Source organism: Rhea americana, unplaced genomic scaffold, assembly GCF_003343005.1.
Source record: "Rhea americana isolate MKP2758 unplaced genomic scaffold, rheAme1 scaffold_36, whole genome shotgun sequence".
In the NCBI taxonomy this organism is placed as follows: Eukaryota; Metazoa; Chordata; class Aves; order Rheiformes; family Rheidae; genus Rhea; species Rhea americana.
This window is the reverse complement of record NW_028186490.1, coordinates 5607598-5631257: the sequence shown is the minus strand read 5'-3', so window position 1 is coordinate 5631257 and position 23660 is coordinate 5607598. Positions and strand designations below refer to the sequence as shown.

Below are 23660 nucleotides of genomic sequence, written 5' to 3'. Positions count from 1 at the left end.
TAGGCATGACACAGTAACCAAAGCCATATATGATATAATGAAAATAAATTCCTCTGCTCTTCCACAGAATGGTGGTTCAAAGCATTTTTTCATGTTGAGAAAGATTTCATCAGTTAACAAGATTGAAACCTTTTACCACCTCTTGCCTCTGCTCATCTGAAGAAAGCCTAACGTACCATTAAATCGAGCTGTCAGAAGATGTTCCCAAGGGAAGTAACTTACCCCAGTGAGGCACRTTTCACAGAAAATCACCTGGAGTTAACACACTTGGGAAAGGTCTGACACTGCTCGCCCAGGAAGTTGTCGTCAGTGAAGGTCCTGCCCACAGCCAGGGTGYCCCAAACTGCTTCGGTAACAGATGATCTGGATAAAACACCCTTCTGAAGATATGTTTTAGATACAGTGAGAGAGGGATAAGCCTAAATAAYACTCCCAGAGATGCTTTCATGCAGGACAAGGTGACCTAACAGGAGAGCGCTACTGGTGACACCCACTAGCACAAAGCTTGAAAACGCAAAACTCTTGCCCAGTAACAGCCGATCTTGATGCCTTTAATGGAAGATTTGTCAAGGGCAAAACTAAGACAATGGCTCCATAGACCTGCTGAGAGAAGCACAGAGGCTCTTACTCAGGGGAGTTCCTTTTCCATGGAAGTCCACTGAAACTAAGACAAAGCACTTACAAACAATATTCAGTCACTGATGTTAAAATACTTTATTAGCTGGACAGTGTGCAGTATGGATAGAAATATAATGAAATACAAAGTCCTCTGGAATACTGTTTAAAAAAAACCAATCCATACTTCTACATCTGATTTATGTACATTTCCAAAAGTATTCAAGAGCTTGAATAAGGTCATATTTCTTTTTTTCTTTTCCTCTTAAAAAGAATTTTAGTGCAGTCCAAGGCCTTTTTGTTTCTTTAACAGAAAATTGCACAGCTATCCTACTTTATGATTTGGCCTGAAATATGAAAGTTTACATACTCTTCTCTCCCTCACTAGATCCCTTCAAGCTTGACTTCTGCCTCTTCTTCTCTCTTTGTCCCAACATGCGATAGATTTTTTTCTTAGCCTCCTTTTGCCTCTTTAATTTCTGTTCTTCCTCCTTCTGCTTAACTTTGAGATATTCTTTAAGCTGCTGACGATGTTTTACTTTGGCTTTCTTAATCTTGTGATTATTCACTGTACTCAAAGCACTAAGCAACGCGGATATCTAAAACAGAAAAAAAAGGATCAACATACAAACAGTTCGATTTTGATGAGCAAAAGTAGTTCAATTTCAGCAAAGAGCCAAACAATGAATCAGTGATTCAATGCAAGTTCCTAATTATTTTTGGACCTGTTTCCCAATTTCTAARATGATTTAATTACTTTAACTTGTTGTGAAGTTAAAGGCTTAGTTTTTAGGAACTCTGATTTTGGTTAGATATTATTTAAGATGTTGTGCCTAAATGCTACCATAAAATACGTAACTTCTCAGGAAGCCTAAACGGAAGTTTGGCTCTTCTTGCCTTTGCAAGCTCTTTACAATTCTCAGTTTTTGAAGTAGGTAATTTGCTTCACTTCCTSTTCTTTGTTAATAATGAATAGCAATGACAAGACAAATGAAGCTGTTAAATTAAGTCACCCGCACTGAGAGAGCTTTGTGCCCAACTGAAATACCTTGGAAATGCCACAACAAGGACAAGAGTTACATTTAGGCCTCAGGTGACCTACTACACCAACCACTCGGGTTCAATTGCATATATATGTACCAAGCACAGAAAATGAGTAAAACAAATAGGAGATAGCTTTTCCACTATGCTCATTTATATATGAAGTATAAGAACATTCAAATGCTAAAACAGTTAGTTAGAAATGGCTTAAGCAACGCATTTACTCTTGGGGAGTGCTTGTTTTGAGAATAAATGATYCTTACCTTTCTTTCATGAGGCTCCCTGATAACTGCTGGTCGCCACTGGTCTTTTGGAGTCTTTCCTTTCTTCTCAAGATTCTTAGGCTTGTTCTTGAAAGGCAGTGCCTTCTGCAATGCTTTGGGAATGTGCAGCTTATTGAAATGCCTTTTCTCCCTCACTATAGGCTAAAAGAATGGATGTAAAGCATGTAAGATTAATAATTTTTAAAATCTTTCATTTTCCACCTTTCAGAAAAATAGTTTTCTGACATCTTTGCACCTGGCTGTGGATGGTACGTTCAGCCCTGTTTTACTATAACAGAAGTCTCAGTATGCTTTTGGAGGAGACTTCTGCTCCACCAATTCCTCTATCAACTATCACTGACACACAACACTTGGCTTTCCACCACTTCCTTCCTGTCTTATGCCAGGAAAGACTGTGCCCTGAGGATAAAAATACAAAACCACATAYGCCTATGCAATGAACACCTGCCATTAATCACAGACATAATATACCTTATAGAGGGAATCTTTGTTTTGTTTCAGTTTGATGCCTCGTTCATGCCTCAGCTGGCCTGTTGTCTTCATTCCTCTCCAATCATCTTTCTCACCTGCTGGCTTCAGCAAGGATGTTACCGGGTTATAAAATGCTGGGATAGAAACAGGATACCAAGTCCTCACAAAGACAATATCTGAAAGGAAGGAAAATATTACTTGGCTTTGACACCACAGTTCATCACATCTGCAGCCGAAACAAAGATTATCTGAACAGATTAGATAATTAATATCTAGACCATAGGCCAGTATTTCACCTATCCATTAGACAGGGCACAATCCTCCTCCAACCCTAGATCTGCTCAACTTCACACAAGAGCAACATAACATTATTTATATATCCATATTACACAAGACTCCATATATACRGTCAAAAAGAGTACATACGCCTGAAGACAAGCCAGCTGAATACCAACCACCCTATCCGTTATTCCATATCCATATCCCAGTGGATGAAAATKGTTCGTCTTCTGCCTATTTTTATAAAATAACTTGATTTTGCACTACCCATAACTGCAATGGTGCTTAGGAAAACAGAGATCATATAAACCCAGATAATCACAAACTCATGTTGTCATGATCACAGCTATACGGAGCAACTACAACAGATCACTACCCACCCCCTGCCCACATGCACACACATGTGCACACACACACGCGCGCACAAGAAAAACTCTTGGTTAAAGAGTTACAATGCCACTCTTCGGATTTATCAAAAAAATACCCTTCTAACACTGGTTCCAATAAATACCGGTTATTTACATATTCAGGAAGACAAGTGTAGCAAGCTGTATAAACACTTKACAGCTCTCACAGAAATAGATCTCCAAGACAAACCTTTTCATGTGTGTAGTATATGACTTCTGAGCATAAATGAAAAAATTCAAGATAAAATATAGTTTTCTTATTTCATTCTGTGTCTCATGAGAGGTGTCATGCTCTTTGAATYCATATCTCAATTATCAATTTTCAGTGATTCTGGGATGCTGCTTTTCAATATGCAAAGCARGATGAAAGTGGTAACAGTTCCCTATTAATCCTACATGGAAAGTCCAACTTACCACTCATCAGCAACTTGTCTTCAAATGTTGCTCTAAAAGCACCTGCTGGAGCTCGGAGGGCCTTTTTGATCTGTCCTCGGATACCACTTACAGTTCGAATTGCTGCACCTTCAAATTTAGCCACTTCCAACTGAGAGTTAAACATTCCCTGAAAGTGAGAATTACCCACCATCATTCAAGATGTTAAGTCTGTCTTTTTGGCCTCTCTACACTGGCCACAAAAACGTAAGTAATTCCCACCACCACGTCTTATGAAGAAACTTGAGTGACAGAATGTTGTCTTTACACTAAGTGCGCTGATCATACCAAAACCTACTGAAGTGAATTTCAGATAAGTTACTAAAAAATCTGATTTCAGTCACAATCAAAGACACAGCTTTTTAACATTAGCAATACATATATCTTTGTCTCTAAAACTGAACAAATGTTAGACAATCTGCCCAGTCCACTTTCACAATAATTTGCTAGAACACACTGTACCTTAAAGCAAATAAGCTGWCTTAAACTGCTAGCTATGAGACTAATACAATACAGCTCTCCAGGACTTGCACTTCTTTCATAAATTACAACTCAGAAAAACCTCTGTGTATGCTTAACTTAAATATTTGAGTGCTTGGCTGGTTAGGATGAGAGTACTTAGTTGCTTACTGCCCCAAATCAAAAATAATTTAACCTCTTCCTCAGCTTGAAAGTCTGATTAAGGGCAGCTGAAAAATTCACTCCTGCCACACTTTCTGCCSCTAAACACTTTCATTACCATAGCTGTGAAGTCCTAAGCACTGCTGGAATTAATCATTGGTCCTCTGGCTGAAGTTAGCCAGGATCAAAACTGCACGCAAGACACCAGGGCTGGAGACTGATCTAACAATTTTGTCTGATAAATATTTGATATTCATTGACTAATGACCAGTACCTTTAAAGACTGTACTGAACAGTGCTCAAAACATACAAGCAGCTACTGAGATCCAGAACTCTGCAATAACTATGGGGAACTGCTGCCTTAGGAAAGCCAGGTGAGCTGAGTCAAGTTTCTTCCTAATATTGGTACTTACGGTTTTGCAGCACAGAAACATACATACRTACCTTAATAAAAGAGGTGTTCTTAAAAATTTTGAATGGAAAACCAGTTAACTTTAATTTCTTTACTATAGTTATGGATTTATCTAAATCGAGCACAACTCCTGTGGCAGCTATCCGGAAATCAGGCTGAAACATACGACAGAGACAGACACTGCTGAGTGTGTGTAACTATGCATGTATTACTAAAAACTGAAGAAACAATTTTGCTGGCACAATTTCACAGCTTTTTATAGGTTGAGTTCAGAATTTATAACCTTTACAGGAGCAACACAGCATGACAAATACAAATCAACTTTGTACAGACTAGTTACCTTACTGCTGACATTACATTCCTACCATTCACTAATGAGATTTTCAGAACTGCCACTGTAACTAACTTGGAAGCAATCTGAGAGTTCTTTTTATGTGCTTCGCTKTGTTCTCTTTTTGAAACAGAATCTTACCCAGACAGAACACCTCAGAGTAAAACAGGGCTTTATGCACTGCTTAAGTCTTAYCAAAGTGGATAAGTAACTGAAGAGAGGGTGTCAAGGGGAWGGGGACAAACTCTTTTCAGTTGTCCCATGCAAAAGGACAAGAGGCAACAAGCAAAAATTGAACCACAGGAAGTTCCACCTGAACATGAGGGGTAATTTCTTCACTGTTAGAGTGACCGAGCACTGGAAGAGGTTGCCCAGAGAGGTCGTGGAGTCTCCTTTTCTGGAGACATTCAAAATCTGCCTGGATGAAACTCTGTCTAACATACTCTAGGTGACCCTGCTGGAGCAGGGGGTTGGCCTAGATGATCTCCAGAGGTCCCTGCCAACGTTACCTATTCTGTGACTCTGTGATTCTGCAAAGTCACTGTTATACACCTAACGTATCAAAAGACGACTATGCAATAGGACTTACACAAAGTGTATTTTAGGAGAGAGACAGGGATCACCACTCTGATTGTCATGCTCATTACAATGCCTTCTGAAACTACTGCTAGGTGCTGTATGTAAACATGGATCTATCTCTAGATAACATATATGCAACAAAGTTAATGTTTGATAAATACTGTTCAAGCATTATTTAAAATAATTCAGATACCCATAAGCATTCTGCTAAGATGCAAACAAATCAGACTGAAGACAAACTCTTTCAGAAATATCAACAGCTCATCTGGTGAAAAGGATTTTAAAGTTAYCTAAGTACTTAGTACCTGAAAAATAAGCAGACAAAACCTTCTACAGAAAACAGTGAAGCACCATTTGTCATTTTTAGTGTAGCAGATGAAGACTTAAAAAAAAAAAAAAAGTCTTTATCTACTTCTCTATCTCATCACCATATATCTCGCAAAAGCTAAAGTTTTCCTAACTTCTCAGATCCTACAACATCACTGCTTTAATATACACAGATTTTCCTCTCCAAATCTGTAGGTCAGACCTACCGTTGTGCCRCTGACAGACTGAACTGCCAAAAAGCCTGTGCCCTGAGGAGTGATGGGGCCTATAAGAGAAATAARTAAAAAATTATGAAGTGCTTTACTACATAATATCTAACCTCTATTTAAAGGTAGCTTAGTATACTGGAAAAAAAAAAACAGAAAGCTTAGACATGCTGAATGTTCCAAATCAGTAAGACTGGAGACAGGCTAAGTAAAGCATTCGACCCATTACTCACATAAATAGCCCCACTGAAGTTCAAGAAATTTGCAAGAGAAGTTACTCATATACAGAACCATTTGCAGGGTTTGGCCTGTAACRTGCACAAGCTCTCACACTCTGTCTCTCTAGACACAGCTGAAATGACACCACCCAGCTAAAATACTCAGAATTTAACTAAAAGCCAAATAATCCAGCACCACTTCCCTCTCTCTCTTTTCACAATTGCTTATTTTACTATGCTATTCAGTGTTATTTTATATTCCATAGGGAAGATACATTTGAAAGATAGAAACTTCTCATCCTGAAAGCTACTAGCTGGTTATGAGGATGGGTGGGATGAAGTGCGTGTGTGTCGGGGGGGGTTGTTTTTTTAAAAAACATCAACAACAGAACACCCTATGATATATCCTCTAAGGCTTGAGAGTTTTATAACAATAAAACAACCGGGGATGGTAACTCCACACCCCCCCACTCACCCCAAAAAGTTGCTCCACAATGCATATGCTGTGGTGTATACTTCAGAAGCCTGTGGCGCCCGTTGTGATCTTCAATGTAGAACATAGGGATAGTCTGAAATCGCCTCCACCCTAATGAGAGGATTAAAGGATCACGTGTCTTAAGTATTTTCTTATACCATCGGTGCTTCTTCAGGCGTAACTAATTAGAAGAAAAGATGAACAATGCTATTACAGGATAACAATATTAATTCTGAAATTCAAGTCTTAATTTTAGAAATGATTGAGAACAACTTTGATTTAACACTAGAAATTTTTACAGAGTAAGCTTTATATCTTAGAACATTTTCATTAACATTAGGTTGACTGGAAAGATAAAGCTTAGTCAGTATTTCACTTATTTTAAGATCATATTTGTGTGCATATGAGCATGTATGATATTTAAAGATACMCACACTAGTAACTTTTTCTCTAGTCACTTGTCTTTATACCACGAACTAAGAGTACAGTTTAAACTTGTGATTTAGCAATTGTAACAACAGCGGAATTCAGTCCTGACCAAGACCTCTCCGCAAAATCAAAATATAAATAACTTTTCCAATCATTCAATTAAGCCTGTAAAAATCCAATGTCTGACTGTAAAGACAAGTGTCAAAAGCACAGAATATGTTCCTATTCAAGACAAAGATGAATATTCCTCTCCATTTACCATATCCTTAACAATCAAAAAATAAAAGATAACTCCAACTATGCTGAAACACACCCATGCTGATACAGAGTGCACTCTGCAGCTTTCGCTACATACCTGTACATATCCAACATTTCCTTCACTGTTGCCTAAGCCACCCAGGATAATAGGATAATGAGGGTCAAAATTCTGGACAAATTCACACGGCACATTCTCAATCTCTATTCGAACATACATCCCAGGCCGGAAGCCCTCGTACTGTACTCTGGTCTCATCGTCTTGATCTTCAAATTCAGCTCGATTAAGCTGTGCAACAAAGAGAAAGACACCAAGTGTTTTACCAAATTCAAGTATTAACTGGTACAAAAGGTGCCAGTTTATTTAAAACAYGCTAGCACTTACATAATACCTTTTGGAAAAGAACTAATAGGTTTTGTGACTTTCTTCAGAGTAAGATCTCTACCACCATGAATTCCATCSAATTTGAAATCTCAAGTGGGCCTGTTAGTCTGCTTGAAAGACAGCGYCCACGGGAAGCAAGTGACTCAGGGGCTTGTGATACACCTTTCATAATGCTGACTTTGGATTTTAAAGATACGATTGTCAGGAGTACCTTTTAAAGCTGATGTCCTGCTCTTTAGATGTCACCTATGAAAAGGCTGGGCTCCTACCTTACTTAGCAGCTTAAAAACATGTCTGTATCCTCAGACATCCTGTGTCCTCAGAAGGGTCTTTTAAAGCTCTTCTGTGCCACATGCATGCAGATTCTGTGCATGTATTTAACAAAATATCTTCCTGCGGTAGCCCCTGATGCTCAGCTACTAAGCGCACAAAGATGCCATGTTTAATTAAGCCAACTATTTCTTTCCTCAAGGCACTAACATACAGAAAAATGCTGTGGTCCAAGGTCATTTTTTTAAGACGCCTTTACAGACTGAAGTCCTTGCCCTTCCCTCCTGTAGCAGGATCACAGCGACTGCTGATAAATATTTCTGTAACAGACCTCAAGTGAAACAACTATAAATTGTCTCATATTCTGTTACTGGAATTGCCTTTTTTAGATTAAGTGTTCCTAGTAAGCACATCAGCATATCAGGGCTCATACGGTCACTTATGTCAGAGGTTAATGCCAGAGGGCAATAATTAATTTAATKATTATTTAGGGCAAGATTTTGTCAGAAAAGATGAGAGTGTGAAATTGTTACTAAAATACGGCAATGTTCTTCCAAGTCAGCTTAAGAATGAAGCTACTTTAAAACTTACAGTGATTTTATCTAACAAAATGAGGCCTGGCACAAAATCAGCCCTTCAAATTCTGAATACTGTTATCCAAAGACTCCCACTAAGCATACAGAGCAGTGGTCATCAATTATTTTTCTCAAAATAACTTGACAGCTTGATGAAAATGCTGCCTCACTGAACCTCCTTATCCATTTATAACATTGCAAGAACCACACTAAAAATAGCACTGGGAATCTATTTGACGGAAGTTAGCACGACAAGGGATGTTGGACTAGATGATCTMCAGAGGTCTCTTCCAATGTTACCCGTGATTCTGTGATTTTGGCCTTTTTCCAGATAAAAGACCACCTTCCCCCCCCCCTCTTTCTCTGTTCTTCAAAAACCCTTAGCCCTCTGCCATTTCTTTTTATTTTTTTTAATCTATGTCATCCTACTTCCATCATTAAGTGGTAAGTGGGTAACTAAAAAACTTCTAAATGAATAAGGTATAGATGACACATCTGTAATAATCCTAACTGGAAGATCACTGTAGATAGAGGAGCTAGTGATCTACATAACAGTTAACTTCAGTAGGCATAGGCCTGTGCTATATGGTGCTGTGTCGCACGTACAGTTTGGCCTGCAGGCGTGCGTTGTGCTGCACACACCTGCTGGCCACAGGATACTTAGCTGACTACTTGTAGAAGTCTATAGTCAGGTCCCACTTGGCATTGGCAATTACACCACCTGCACGTCCTTGTCTTTATCTAAAAGTGCAGCAACAATTTCTCATGGAAACATTCTTTTCATTTGACATTATAAATTATGAATAGAATTGTTTTATATCAAGAATATCCTGTTAAGAGCTCAAAAGCCCGAAAGGGGATAACAATTTCCACAGACAGGATCTGCACAGTGTGCTGCGCCCTGGTTGGAGACTTGTTTGATGCTGAACAACATGGAGTTCCCAGTGTCTGAAGGGCTGAAAGATTATCTACACTAATCCTCTTCCCCTTATAGCGTTAGTGCTAATAAATGGCATTCTAAGTGATACTTTACAAAATCTGAGTGCCTTTCTTACTGAGATCATAAAAAAAACCAGCATCTCCTTGTGCAAAATAAAATCCTGGTATGTTCAGCTATTTAGAATGCAGTTAACTGTCATTTAAATTTAAGCTTTCAGTTGTTTGGTTTTTCTTTAAAGTTCATAGAACCAACAAGTTCCAACAATAAAAAATTCTAAGAGTGTATTTCTTTGTCCGCACTTTCTGAAGAGGCTGCTGAATGTCAGGTGTGTCTCCAGGGAAACTCTGAGATACTTCTAAAAATGTATAGTGAGATAAATTGCAAGGTTGGCAGCTCATACCTGGGCTTGTTTATGCATTTCTTCTTTAAGATCATCAAAGTATGTGGCATCCCCTTCATCATACTCTGCATCAAACATTTCTTTCAATTTCCGCTTCTTGTCCATGCGTTCCTTTTTCTTTTCCTCCTCCTCAGCTTCTGGTTTGGACTTTTTTCCTTCTTTCTCCTCTTGTTCACTTTCAGGCTAACCAATAGTAAGTTAGCAAACATTTAAAGTGTTCACTAAAAACAAGCCATGCTGATTAACAGTTTAATATATTACTAAAAAAAGGTAATAGTGTCATAATGCAAATGACCAGAGACTTGTAAATTGTTTCCATTTTTTGGTAGAAAAGAGTTATTTACAAAAGAAAATAAATCTTCAGGAATAACTGAAACATTTCACAATCTAATCATATCCCTTTTGTTTCAATCAAAAAATATAATGATTTAACATCAAACTACACATCAGGGAGCAGACCCTAGAACTGGCCTGTTATTTTGAAGTAAAAATAAACATACATAATAAAAGAGAGAATAAAAYAGTAATCATTCATAGCATCAAGTAATATGATTAATATGATCTGGAAAGCAGTACTCTGAAGACATCAGAGAAGCGGAAGTTTGTTCAAGAATAACTGCTTGAATACTGCCAGAACACTGCCATTACCAATTATTTTATAATCAAACATGAAGACAAAGTTGTTCAAGTTAAAAAAAGTTAAGATTCTTCAACTTGTATTATCACAGACAACTACAGCTCTGTTTTTAGAAGATGGTCAAGTCACAACTAATCCAACATGAAGTTCTCCAGACAACCTCTTTCATGCAGGCGTGAGGAATAACTAGGAAAACGCGCAAGTCTTCAGTCAGTTGCATTTAAACCAAGCTTTTTGCATCTAAAACATGAAATTACATAGTACRAACTGTTACAATCACATTTGGTTCTAAACACTTCCCTTGTAACTCCACATTCTAAAGCTCTTGACTAAGCCTGACCTCTACTGTTAAAACCAGTGAGGTGACTTCTCCTACATAATTAAAGGACAGTAAGGCGACTTCTCCTACATAACTGAAGAACAGATCAACTTGAGATTAAAACCATATGCTGTTCTGGGTATTTTTAGGTTCCGAAATCCTTAATATATATCTTATATAATATACCTTCTCTTCCTCACAGCTTTGTTCCTATTACACTATTAATTTATTTCTTTTGGGGTCATGAAAACTATATATACTACATAGGATGCCTATCATTTATCAGAAACTCAAATTATATATTTTTAATGTATGTACAAGCTCACAGATACATATATATTTCTCAAGAACATGCAAATAGAAGTCATACCTCATCTCCTTCAGCAGCAGACTTTCCTTTGTGCACAACACCTGTTTCAAGATCTTCAAAATCTCCATAAAGCTCTTCTGCAACAAGAAGCACCCCCCAAAAAAATCAAAAAAACTGACAGTTAACCATTCCATTAGTGGTCTCCACATTGTTTCATATTTTTTGTACTACATGTACCCTTTTAGTACTGCTTAGTAGATTAGTCCCTGCCCAAATTTGTTTTATGTCTTTTTTTATTTTCTATCAACAGTTTTAGAAATGTGTTGTCTTCTTCTATATTCTCAGTTGAAAAGCCTCAGCTGAACTCAGTCTCCAGTGGCTTCCCCTTTGTCCTTTCAATGTGCATAGTTTAAGATTTCAGAAATGCAAACAAAGGTTAGGGTCATTCCAAGATCAAGCCAGAGCAGATACCACTGCCTCACAATATTAATTTCACATAACAGGAGCGCATGAAGAATTACTTAGCGTTCTAGTGACTTAAGACACTTGAGCAACTGAGCCTCTACCTTTATCAAAGTAAAACTTAAATATAGTAAATAACCTTAAATAACAAATACTTTTTTAAAAAAGCTGTMAAGCTTCAAACAACTTTCATGAAAGATACAGCCACATTTTTAAAAACATATCTAAAAATATCTCCAAAACACCTGAAGATCGATCTCACTTTTCAGCCAAATGTGAGTGATCAGTTTTTCTGTAGAAATATTTCTTATTTTTACCCAGACAATCAAATGAATCAATCGTACAATGATGATGAATAGTTAAACTCATACATGACTCAAAATTGGCATGTCCAAGCATTGACTAAAGACTCTGCTTCCTAATTTATATGATGTACTCTATTTTTCAGAAAGTAGATTTTCAAAATGTGCTACTTGCCTCCTGCTTATACACAGATTTGTAGTAGTACTTGGTCACATTTATATCTGTATACAAACAGTTTGAAAATTTGCAAGCATATGACCAATGGAAAACACTCTAAATACGTAACTAAAATGTGACAACAAATAACCATATTTTTCTTAACACYTGTACCCATTATTATCAAGTCATCTTACACATACCATCTTCCTCCAACAATTTTGCAGCATCTTTATCTTCTTCCCACTTTCCAGTAACAAAGCAATCTCGAATACTGCTCATAACCTGAAAATAGAAGCGTCACCACTTTAAACAATTACAGCTCATCAACACAAATATTTTCTGGCACGTTCTCCCCTCCTCAGTCATCTTCCCAGCTTAGAGATACTTTGACCGTCTCATATACAGCTCCACATCAATACATCATTRCCAAACTATGACACACTTCAGTGGCAAGCAGGAGAATGAAACCACCTTAACTTCTGCCCAGAAATCTTTACCTAAGAAAGGGTTAACACACCACGTTTTCACTTATGATTGTCTACTTTTTACTTTTCAATAAATGAGCAGCAAACTGTGAGCCATCAGATAGTACATCCAGAGAGCCTAGCACCAAATTGGCTTTTCTACCTCTATCTTCCTATAAAAACCTTGGAATCTGTTAGCTAAGTGTTTCTAATGATGGTAAGTGGCAAACGGTATGACCTCGGCTGCAGTTCACATAGATCTGTTTCAACGACATTTCTCCGCGATAACTTAGTAATGCTTTATCATACATAATCAGGCTATAACCAGAACAGGACTCATCCAAGAGTATTACCTCTTCCAAATCCCAGTCCTGAGGCTTTTCTATTAGGAATTTGGAGCAGTCAAGAGCATTGGCCTTCTGTTTGGATTCTTTGTCTGGACGGCTGACGTGAAACAAACCTCCAAGTTCATCACCTTCATCCTCGCTTTCTCGGTCCTCATCCTCAGCAACTAAATGAAACATACAAGATCCGATCATCCTCCCTACAGCACATGGATTACAATCCTCAATAATCTCTCTTTTGCCTCAAGTTTCAGGTTAGGTTGAGGAAAATAAGATGCAAACTAAAAATAATTTTAAATATAAAAGATGGGGGGGGGGGAAGAAAAAAGCAAGGTTTTGGTCCAGATTAAAAGTTAAACTAATACCCTCATAAAGGTGAAATAAASCAAGCAGCGACAAGCGAGGTTCTGTATACTGTGATCATAAGCCAACTTCAGTTATGCAGCTGAACTGTGTGTAATTTGTGAAGTGAAACCTACGTTCAAAGTCCTCTGAACAGCTTGAAATAAAGTTCTACTTGGGTAACAAATTAGCTGAWAAAAAAGTTCGCCAATTAAGAAACCAGAGTGCTTTTTTAACATCATAAGCAGAAGCAATGCCAGAATGATCAGACAATAAAAACAACTCCAAGCCAGTTAGCAAATGAAGACACAAAAATCTGTTAGCAAGTTTCTCCTCTACCGTACTGTGAAAACCCTAGAGAAGCTGAATTCTCATTGTGTTCTACATAGGTTCCGCATGATGAAGTTTGCGCACACTGATAATTACTGGAAGATTTGTGAATTAAATAGGATACATTACAAAAATAACAATTTTATCTTCATTTAAGCCATCTGACTTTTTTTAATAGATTATCTTCACAAACATCTTTATTACAGATACGGTAATACTAAATCATGGTCTAAGACAACATTCCACTATCTCTCAGTATGACATAAATTCTTCAAAACAGCCAACAAAAGGTATCCCTTTGAGACATACCCATTACCACAACAATTTTGTGTAATACCTACTAGACAACTATATACACRACCATTCTCTAAGTGTTTGGGAGGAAAAACATGTTTTAACAGAAAACGTGAGTAGCAACTCAGTAGTCTGTCAAATGAGTTCAAAAGGTTTTTTATTGGAAAAGACAAAACTGTCTTTTTCACAATTACAGGTGACAATTAATATCAGCAATTAAGAAAATAAAATCTCCTCGAGCCTCCCACCGCAAAACAGTCAAGGATTCAGACTCACAAATATGGCCACGGATGAAAAGCTACCATGTATTAGGATAACAGAAATTTCCTAGAATGTTTCTACCTGTTCCATAAATGAGTTTACGGAGATTGGGGGTTGACTGCTGCTGTCTTAGGAACACCTGAGCTGCCTTCTGTGAGAGGTCCTCTTTCCACTTAAGTGCACCTGAAAATGGAAAAATTTAYATTCCACCTCCAAAAACAGAAAAGTCTTAAGAGCCTTGAAATGTATAGACACAATCTACAGTATACCTGCTTTTAACATAATCCACATATATATGGAAACACAAATCACTGAAATGCTTTTTTTCAGGTAAGTCCTGATTTTAGAGTGGCAAAAGCATACAAGATTAGTAGCAATAAGAAATTTGACTTTTCATGATAATGCATTTCCTATTAATACATTTTAATAACACTCCCCTAAGAATGTTTTTTTTCTTTCTAAAAGTGATAGAAGATCTTGGTATGTTTTACAGATAAATCCGTAAAGATTAAAGACAAAGAAATGCACAAAGCATCCTATSAATAGAATTCTTAAAATGAATCTTTCCTATTTTAGGGAAAACCTGAGACCTGAGAGTAATTTCACTGCAAATCAAATGCTTAATGGGGAATAATCTCAGGTTTCCAACCTGGAGTTACCTACTCAGCAACTACAAAATGTTACCTCCCCAAAATTAGTATTTAATTGTACTATATATACACTCTGTGTGGATATGGATACACCTATAATATCCTTCAACAATGAACTCAGCAAAAAATGAAAAGTAAAAAAAATAAACAGTTATCATTTACCTGCTGTGTCAGCAGAAAAATCTGTTTTCTCTTCATATTCTTCCTCCTTCAGCAGATTCTCGACATCATCCTCCTCATCATCTTCTATAGCTTTAAGTTCAGTCTGTTCAACAGTACCAGTTTTCTTCCCTTGAGCACGCTGAAATCCTTTCCTGTCTAACACTTCAACTTCTGATTCCTCATGTGTTCCTTCATCATCTCCCTCATCCATGGAAGAACTATCAACCTCAGATTCTGATGTCTCTTCTGCTGTGCAATTTCCAGAATCTGTAGTAAAAATGGCTTTTTTTTTCAGACTGGGACATGAAATTTGTGATCTCATTTCTTTATCTTCTCTAYTTACTCCTCTCCTTGCAGCTTCTGATTCACTGTCTGAGCCTGCACTTTCGTATGATCCTTGTTCATCACTACCTTCTTCCTCCATCTCGTTTTCTTCAGGGGCAGTTTTATCTTCTCCTTCAGAACTCATCTCAAGATCATCATCACTGTCTGCAAATACTGGCAGTTCATTCACTGCTTCTTCTTTAGTCRCCTCCTTTTTCAGGCGTTTAGCACTCCCGACAGCCACCTCTTCTAATAGCTCCCTGTCACTTTCTTCTTCAGCATCGTCTTCATCATCACCATCACTTCCAGCCTCAGACATTTCTTCTTCTTCACGGTCATCTTCCTCATCACTTATTGCATCATCATTTTCTTTTTCTTGATCATCAAATACTGCCTTCCGACGTACTCTTCCAGTCTTAAAATCAATTTCTCTCTCTTCTTTTGGCATCACAAACCTGTTATCACAAAGATCACATTTGGGTAGAGATGGTGAAGTGCAAGGAAACTTAAGTAAAACAACRAAGCTCCATGTTAATATTTAAAAATATTTTGGTGACAGGCATTTCAAAAACAGGGAGAGATAACAGAGTACATTAAGAAGGCAACAGTRTTCTTTAAGCAACGAAGACCTCTAAGCTGAACAATGTCCTATACTATCACCATTCCATGAATTCCATGGAACGTCATTTTCTGTGGAATGAAATAGGTATTACAATGAATTTTACTGAAGGTTATCATTGTCATTCTCCAAAACGGAAGAAGGTAAACATATTGCTTATGGCTGTATTAACAAGGAATTTCAGAAAGGCTTAACTGTATTTTYTGAAATTCTTTTGTAATCTCAATTATCCATACCTTAAAAAGATACATTTGTACAGTCTTAGAAGAGGCACGGTTAAGCAATAAGCAGTACTACTAGCTATGATCTGTTGAGAACTATTTCCCTAAATTAGGGCCAGAAATCAGAGATTCATTCATGCTCGAAGACTGCTCAAAAATCCAAAACTTACTCTTGTCTTTCTATGTCTTCTGAATCTAATGGTCTGGAGTCCATGAAGAGAGACACCTTACTTGAAGCCATCTTAGCATCAATTGTTGAATGAGTAGAGATGAGGCTCTGAACTAGTTCATGATTTGGTCTKACTTCCTCCTAGAAAATCAAGATTTTTACATTTTAGTTAAAACAAATACACAAATGTCTACTAAACAACTAACCAAATCATTAATCTGCCTAAAAGAGAGGAAACATAYATTACTAAAAGAAATCCCAAAGCATCTTAAATAAACATTTTCTCAGAATAGCAAGGTCTCCCTTCCCCTCTTCACATTTCAAAAGCAGATACCATATCAACYCAAGAAAACTGCAAAGATGGCCTCCTTCGCAGTACACAAGCAAAGCATTCGCAAATATGAGCAATCATGCATGTCACAGACCTGCAAGTAATTAACATCTAGCATAACACAGCGAAAAACARCTGAATTCAATCTGTATGCAAACAYATTCCACTTGTCCCTCTGACAAGCCAAAACCAGTTAACTACTCTCCCACAGTCCTCTGCCCTGCAAAAGTGATCCTTAGAAGAAAAAAACATATAGAGTTTTTTTTAAAAAAACTTCTAAGTAACTTATTTTTAAATGCTGTTGTCTTGACTCTGAAGGTAAAAACTACAATCTGCAAGAGAAGAGATTCAAAGCACTAGCAGCATTCCTCACCTCTTCATTCTCATGAGCATGACTTCCACCAAGATCAATATAAACAGCATCTTTATCATATACAATACCCCCAACTCCTGAGAGAGGGGCATAGACTAGTTTCTCTTTCTCATTTAAAGAACGCTTCTTCTGTTGTTCAGGCAGGGCGCAAGGATCTGGCAGGAAACTTACATCACTCACAGTAAAGTCGCCTACGCCTAGGATGACAGACAAGAGGAGAAACAAGGTTTTCACAGTTTTGATTCTAAAGTTTGTACAATTTATCATAAAGAGACAAAGGAACATTGCARCATTCAGTGATTCATCAACAGCGAACACTGTATCAAACAGCATCTGATGCTTCTGTCCTACCACTAACCATAGAGAAGCATACGCAACGACCGGAACACTGCAAAGCTTCAAGCTTTTTTGTTTGTTTAATAAAGAAACAAGCAACTCACTTTTCAGAGTAGGTGTGTAAATTCATTATTAAAGTAGCTCTGAATTTTTAAGCTTTTAATCATCCACTTAAAATACTAAATTTAGACAATGAGTAAGAAATTTTCAGTATGTCACATTTATCTTTCACTAGTTGGGCTGGCATGTTTTGCACTTGAAACATATTTTAAAGTAAAACATTACTGATAATTAAAACTCTTTAGATGCTGTCAATATTACTGTATTTAATGTCGCAGGAAAATAGCAAGATTAAAAGCAAAACTATTTGCAGAGATGCAGCATTTTTATAAGAATGGGTACTACAAAAAATAATTTTTAAAACACATAATATGCTTTTAGGAGGTGAAAAAAATCAGTCATACGATATACAGTTTTAAAGACAAATTGATCCACAATAATAGTGGCAATAACAACGGCTATGTTGGAATTTATATATCAATACAATCACAATTTTAAGAAGCTTATAAATTACCTGGCATGTGAATTTGGCTTTTGGTTTTTAGATGTGCTCCTCTCAAATAGCCATAAAGTGATACCTTCCTGTCACATTTAGGATTAATTCGGGTATCTTCTGGATTTGTCAAATCTTCCATTCTATTCAACATTTAAAAAGCTGTTAGACTAACAAGTAGTTCTAATGATAACTTTTGAAGAAAGTTAATAATCAATAAAAGACAGCTGCCACTAAGTGCTTTGCAGAGTCTAATAGTTAAAATGATATGAATATAAGAAAAATGCTTAAAGAAAAAAAACTTTCAAAAACATTTTAGAATTGTATTTTAAAACTTACATAATCATGTCCAACAACATATTTCTAAGTGTCTTACTGACATTTCACTAAATATGCACTTCTTAGCACATTCGCATCATTTATAGCCTCTCCAAAMAAGCTCCTCCTAAAATCAATTTTCACCATTAGAGGAAAAACAGAATCAATGTCCTAAGCTTGGGCACACTTGCAAACACGGCAAGTAGCGGCGACGGCCAGAAGACACGATCCCCTCAGCCATGCAGCACCTTTCCCCTTACAACAGCAGTGACCTATACAAAACACGCTTGCAGGACGGCTGGCAGTTTTCAGCCAGACGAGGTGGAAACTCCTTCCAGAGCTCCTCTGTGCACGGGCAACAGCTCCTGTACAAGGGGGGCAGCCAAGGATGGAGGCGCATTCTGGACACAGCTGGTACTTACCTCGGCTTAACTGGCCTAACAACCAAAATAACYGTAGCAGCTACAGCAACTTAAAACAACATTTTTATTGAAATATTACAGAGTACTTTTTCTTTTTTGCCCTGTCCTTGCTTGCTTTGTGCCTTTCAAAGGACTTTGCATGACGCTTATGCACTTCTCTAACTTTTTTTCAAAGAAATGTGTTCTAGGCACCTTGAATTTTTATGAGAGTTTAGTCATACACCTAAGTGTTCTGGTAAGAAAACATGAAGGCAGAGGTAATGTCTCAGCCACCTGAAAGTATACYTCCATATCCAAGGCAGAAACCTCAAACCAAACACTGCGTATAGGGACTCAGCAGAAGACACATTCCAGGGAACACAGGGGACTAGTTCCCCAGCTGTTGTTAAGCTGCTGGAATACAAATTAATAATTCTTTTTCACAGAAATTCATCATCATCATCAACAAGCAGGATTATTTAAAATGCTTTTTTCTGTGATACAAAAGGATTTACAGCACAACAAAGGTCTATCTGTATAACCCAATGGAAGTATGAACTGAGCAGCCAGAGTTTTTGGCGCAGATTAAAAAGGTAGGCCTTCTTTTCCTCAAAACCATCAAGGTATATCGTAAAACATATTCACATTATCTTAGATAAAAATAAATAATCATTACACACACAGAACTGACTGACTCTGTTAACACACTGCTTTAAACAATAAGATGTTGTCTATGCTGAGATTGAGGAAAAGAGGAAAGCGCATACCTGTCTGCGAGAACATATGGATGAGACGTTTGCCACGTAAGAGGCCGGAATTTCATAACTGAGATAAAACGCCCTAAATTGTGAATTTCCTGCTTTTGATATTCTCCATGAACCATGCCAGACAGATAAAACAGCTTAGCACCCTAAACACATTAAAAATATATAAAAACATTAAACATCAACTAAACAACTACAAAATTCAAACAAAATTAATGCAATTCAAATCTGTATATCATAATTGCATATTTTAAGTTTCAGTTGGATCTAGAAGATGAAATAAATTAGTTTACTTTAACATGAAAATTTTTCCCTAATTGCTAGGGACAACAATTTGCAGCCAAAACTGCACACAAAACGTTAACCTGTTTTCCAAAYCTACATGCTGATCCTCCTTGCACAATACCTGCGCATAACGAATTTTTTTCCGGCATCACATGTTTTTAAGTCTGATGACATCAGTATTGTCCACTTACAGTATTGTTAAAAGGTATAAGAATATAATAAATTTAAACATTTAAGTATTTCACATACTTTTCTATTAACTTCCATAAGGAAAAAAAAAANAAAAAAAAAAAAAAAAAAAAAAAGCAACAGAAAATGCCTGTCAAATGTCATACCGGATATACTTCAGTCCAGAACCTGTGTTTTAACTTCTTTTTCGTCTTCTTTAATTGCTTGTTGTTCTTGAATGTATCAAGGTGGGTAAGAATTCCCATGATTTTGGGAAAGCCATGTACCTGACAAATGTTCAGGAATTCAAATGTTTCCATCTCAAATCCAAAGCTGGCATCAATGAGCATTAGAACCTGAAAGCAGAACATCTTCATTTACTCTAGTAAAAACATGATGCCTGTATCAGCTAATTTCAAATATCAAGCTTTTCAAGTCATAAATCTAGGCACCAAAATACTGCACACAGACTTGTTATTTTTTTTCATATAACCTAAATATTACATATTCAAATTAATTTTATATATAATATTTATATCTATACAATAGGTATTATATATGTGTGTGTGCGTGTGTGTATTACATAAACATTTAAAAGTCCATGTTATCGTAACTGCTTTAAAAGCTAACAGGCTTAGGAAATAAGGTTTCTTTCTTTCAGGCAATCAGATCTCTTTTACATAGTTTGATTTGTTTGTTCTCTCCAGGAAAACTATAGAAGAATAAACCCACTCTATGAATACAATAATACACAGTATCACAATATAGCCCTGAATAGATGTTTGGTCAGTGAATTCAGAAYAGAAAATAGTAATCTGCAGTCAACTGCATAATCTCAGACTCATAGCAATAAAACAAAATAGATTTCCAGCACTACCACGTATATTCAGTATCTTAAACATCTGCCACATTTACTAAAAGATTTTTGTATCTTTAATACATCTCACCCCTCAAGCAGAAATCACGTAGGTAAAAAGATACCTGAATTCGCTGACGCATTTGAACAGAATATTTGAAGAGATAAATGGATTGTGCATTGGGTCCTCAAGACCAGTAGGTTTAATTCACTGAACTGAAAGTTGTACATAAAGTCCAAGAATAATTACACTCCAAAATCGATCATATTAACGCACACACAGATCTTCAAAGACAGATCCAAAGTACATCAAATAAAAACAGTTAGAAAAGTAATWTTTTTTTTTATTTTATATTTTGATTAAAAACCTTTTTTAAACTATGTGAAGYCTGAAAACTTTTGTTTTTTGTTCACCAGTCCTTAATGAAAAGTCACTTTATCACCTTGGCTTATTAAAAAGTCTTCCATTAAAAGTTTACAAGTTGTATTAGCAACGAAATTCACATGCATTTCTCTTCCTCCACATCCTTGTCCCATTASAAAAAACAAATAAACAAACAAACAAAAAAGTAAAACCAAGCAAAAACAAACAAAAAAATAAGGCATTGCTTAAGGGTTACTGGAGTGCTCCAGAAAATTAGGTTTGCTTTTAGAGTTTAGACTTGTTCCCTCTGAAACGAATGTCTGTTTTGCCTCTGATGGCAGTGGGTGGACAGATCAGACATAGGTGTAGCCTAGTCCTAAAGTAGTGTTTTCAATATAAATTTTACTAGAAATCATATGCTACTGCTTACTTACCAAATCAGCAACTTTAGCCAGGTCAATCATTGTGTTAATGTCACATCCACATTCAATAATAGTTAGCCTACGTTTTTTACCTGAAAACAAATTCAAGAGAAATCAAAAACTGAAACAGAGGAAGCAAACCTCATAGTTCACTACTTTCTTCTCAGGTCAAATTCCAAAAGTTCCTAAATGCGTTCTGGGACTTGCATTCTTGCCTAGTCAAATTGACAGGCATCTGCCATTGCAGAAGTATCTTTTTTCAACTGTTTATAATTCTGCTATATTTTAAACTTTTGGGTTAAGTTATCAATGTGTAGTACATCTTTTCAAAGAACTTGTTCTACTCTTTCCAGAAAGAAGACTAACACCAAATAAAAGTTTCTAACTTCCAAGAAAGTTTCTGATCACCTCTTCTTTTATTTTTTGCATCCTAGAGTTAGTACCACAGACTTCCTCTTACTAAATACTTYTGTTCTTATGATATTACCACGAAAAATCCACCCTGTTCTAGCCTTGAAAAAAAAGCAGATTCCCATACCAAACGATTTCTAAACACATGTCTGAACTAGCAGAAAGTATGCTGTTAACTTGGCTTGATAAAACTTGAGGTAGCTAACTGAGCTTTAGTTGACCACAGGTCCATAGTTTTATTCTTCAGATCATTGATTACCAAATTCAGTCCTAGAGTCTCAGAGGAACAATCCTTACCAATGTCCTAATTTAACACATTTTTTCCCCCAACTATTTTTTAGTTCGCCTGTTTGGCAATTTTTCTACTCTTTCAGGAGTATATTTAATAATTGAAGTTTCTGGAGAGTCTACCTGCACCAAACATGCAGTAATCTCGGGCCACRGAAGATTTCCCTTACAAATTGTTTCTGTGAGCTGCTGTGGGCTGTGCCCTCCTAAGATCTCAATGATTGACCTAGTATCATAGAAGAAGAGGACAGAGGGAATGGACTAGGCCCAGTGGACACYGGAACTGAAAAACAACATAAAACTCTGATCAGGGGCCTAGGTAGAGAAAAGTAACTGGAAATGGCTAGGTAAAGTAATTCCTGGCCTAAGAAAGAAAGGYACACAAACACAGGGAACGATAGGAAAGAGTACCTGAGGGAGAAAGAAAATGCATATATAGTCATAGAGACTAAAATAAAGACAGAGAGAAACAGTTCAGGCAGGGACACAAAACAGGGGAAAATAGGATTCAGTGAAAAAGAAAATCTGAGAAAATCTGCAGAATGAAGAAACTGAACAAGCATCAAAAAAGAAAAAAAAAAACCCTACTAGGATCCCAGAAAAGTCAAAGGAACAAGTTCAGACGAGCAAGTGCCCCATGCCCCAAACCCAAGTCTCACTATTCTCTTCCCATTAGCAAGCAGGTCTGGTAGCAAAATTGTGATTTTTCAACRTGACTAAAAACCATGAGAACATGAGCATATCCTACAAACAATTCTCCTTCTTTGTGAAGCTCTCAAACACAAAATAGGAATGTAAAACAAGCGTTTCCATTTCTCTCATCTGTGTCCTCACCTGAAACAATTGTCACGGGGCCCCGGATTTCAACCAGTTTCTGCCTTGTGAAGTTCCTAATGAGACACTTTATTAAAGTGCTCTTCCCAACCTTTGGGGGGCCAACGACCACCACCACCACGGGAGGCGGCTCCAGAGGAGTACGGTCCACGACGGGAATGTGATGCTTCTTCGTCTTCAAGTCCTGGGTCCTGCGGGGAGATTTACAACGAATGAGCACAGGAGGCGCTTACGAAGAAGCATCTGAGGGGAGACCTGAGGGGCTCGGGAGGGAGGAGGGAGGGAGGGAGGCCGCTGTGCGCGGCCGCCCCGACCTGTGGAAGGTCCTGGCCATGCGCACGGCGGACTGCACGGCGAAGGCTTTGGGGTTCCTCTTCCGAGCATCCTGCTCCGGGCCGAGCCCCAGCGCGCCGAGCTGCCGCCTCCGCTTCTTCTCGGCCTTGGGCCCGCTCTGCTTGGCGCGGTGCTTCTTCTTCTCCGGCTCCTCCATGGCGCCTCGCTGCCCAGCTCCGGGGAGGCACCGTGACCAGCCGCAGCCGCTGCCGCTGCCGCCGGGCCCAGCGGCCCCGGCCCGGGGGAGCGAGCGAGCGAGCGAGCTCGGGGCGCCGAAACGCCGCCGCTCGCGCACGCGCGC

The 23660-nt window shown here is 37.7% G+C and overlaps 1 protein-coding gene across 1 annotated transcript; it reads right to left on the bottom strand.

The window, feature by feature from the left end:
- Positions 1 to 690: 690 nt before the first annotated feature.
- On the bottom strand, positions 691 to 23654 carry BMS1 (BMS1 ribosome biogenesis factor). The gene is made up of 22 exons (XM_085312326.1): positions 23341 to 23654; positions 23027 to 23217; positions 21506 to 21585; positions 20019 to 20207; positions 19402 to 19544; positions 17937 to 18058; positions 17027 to 17223; positions 16324 to 16463; positions 14990 to 15768; positions 14259 to 14360; positions 12960 to 13117; positions 12343 to 12424; positions 11279 to 11355; positions 9953 to 10135; positions 7483 to 7671; positions 6699 to 6879; positions 6006 to 6064; positions 4595 to 4717; positions 3512 to 3659; positions 2412 to 2587; positions 1920 to 2081; positions 691 to 1214 (listed from the first exon to the last, which is right to left on the bottom strand). Exons 1-22 carry the CDS (start codon positions 23514 to 23516, stop codon positions 978 to 980), a joined length of 3894 nt encoding a protein of 1297 aa, XP_085168452.1. The 5' UTR covers positions 23517 to 23654; the 3' UTR covers positions 691 to 977.
- Positions 23655 to 23660: the final 6 nt, after the last annotated feature.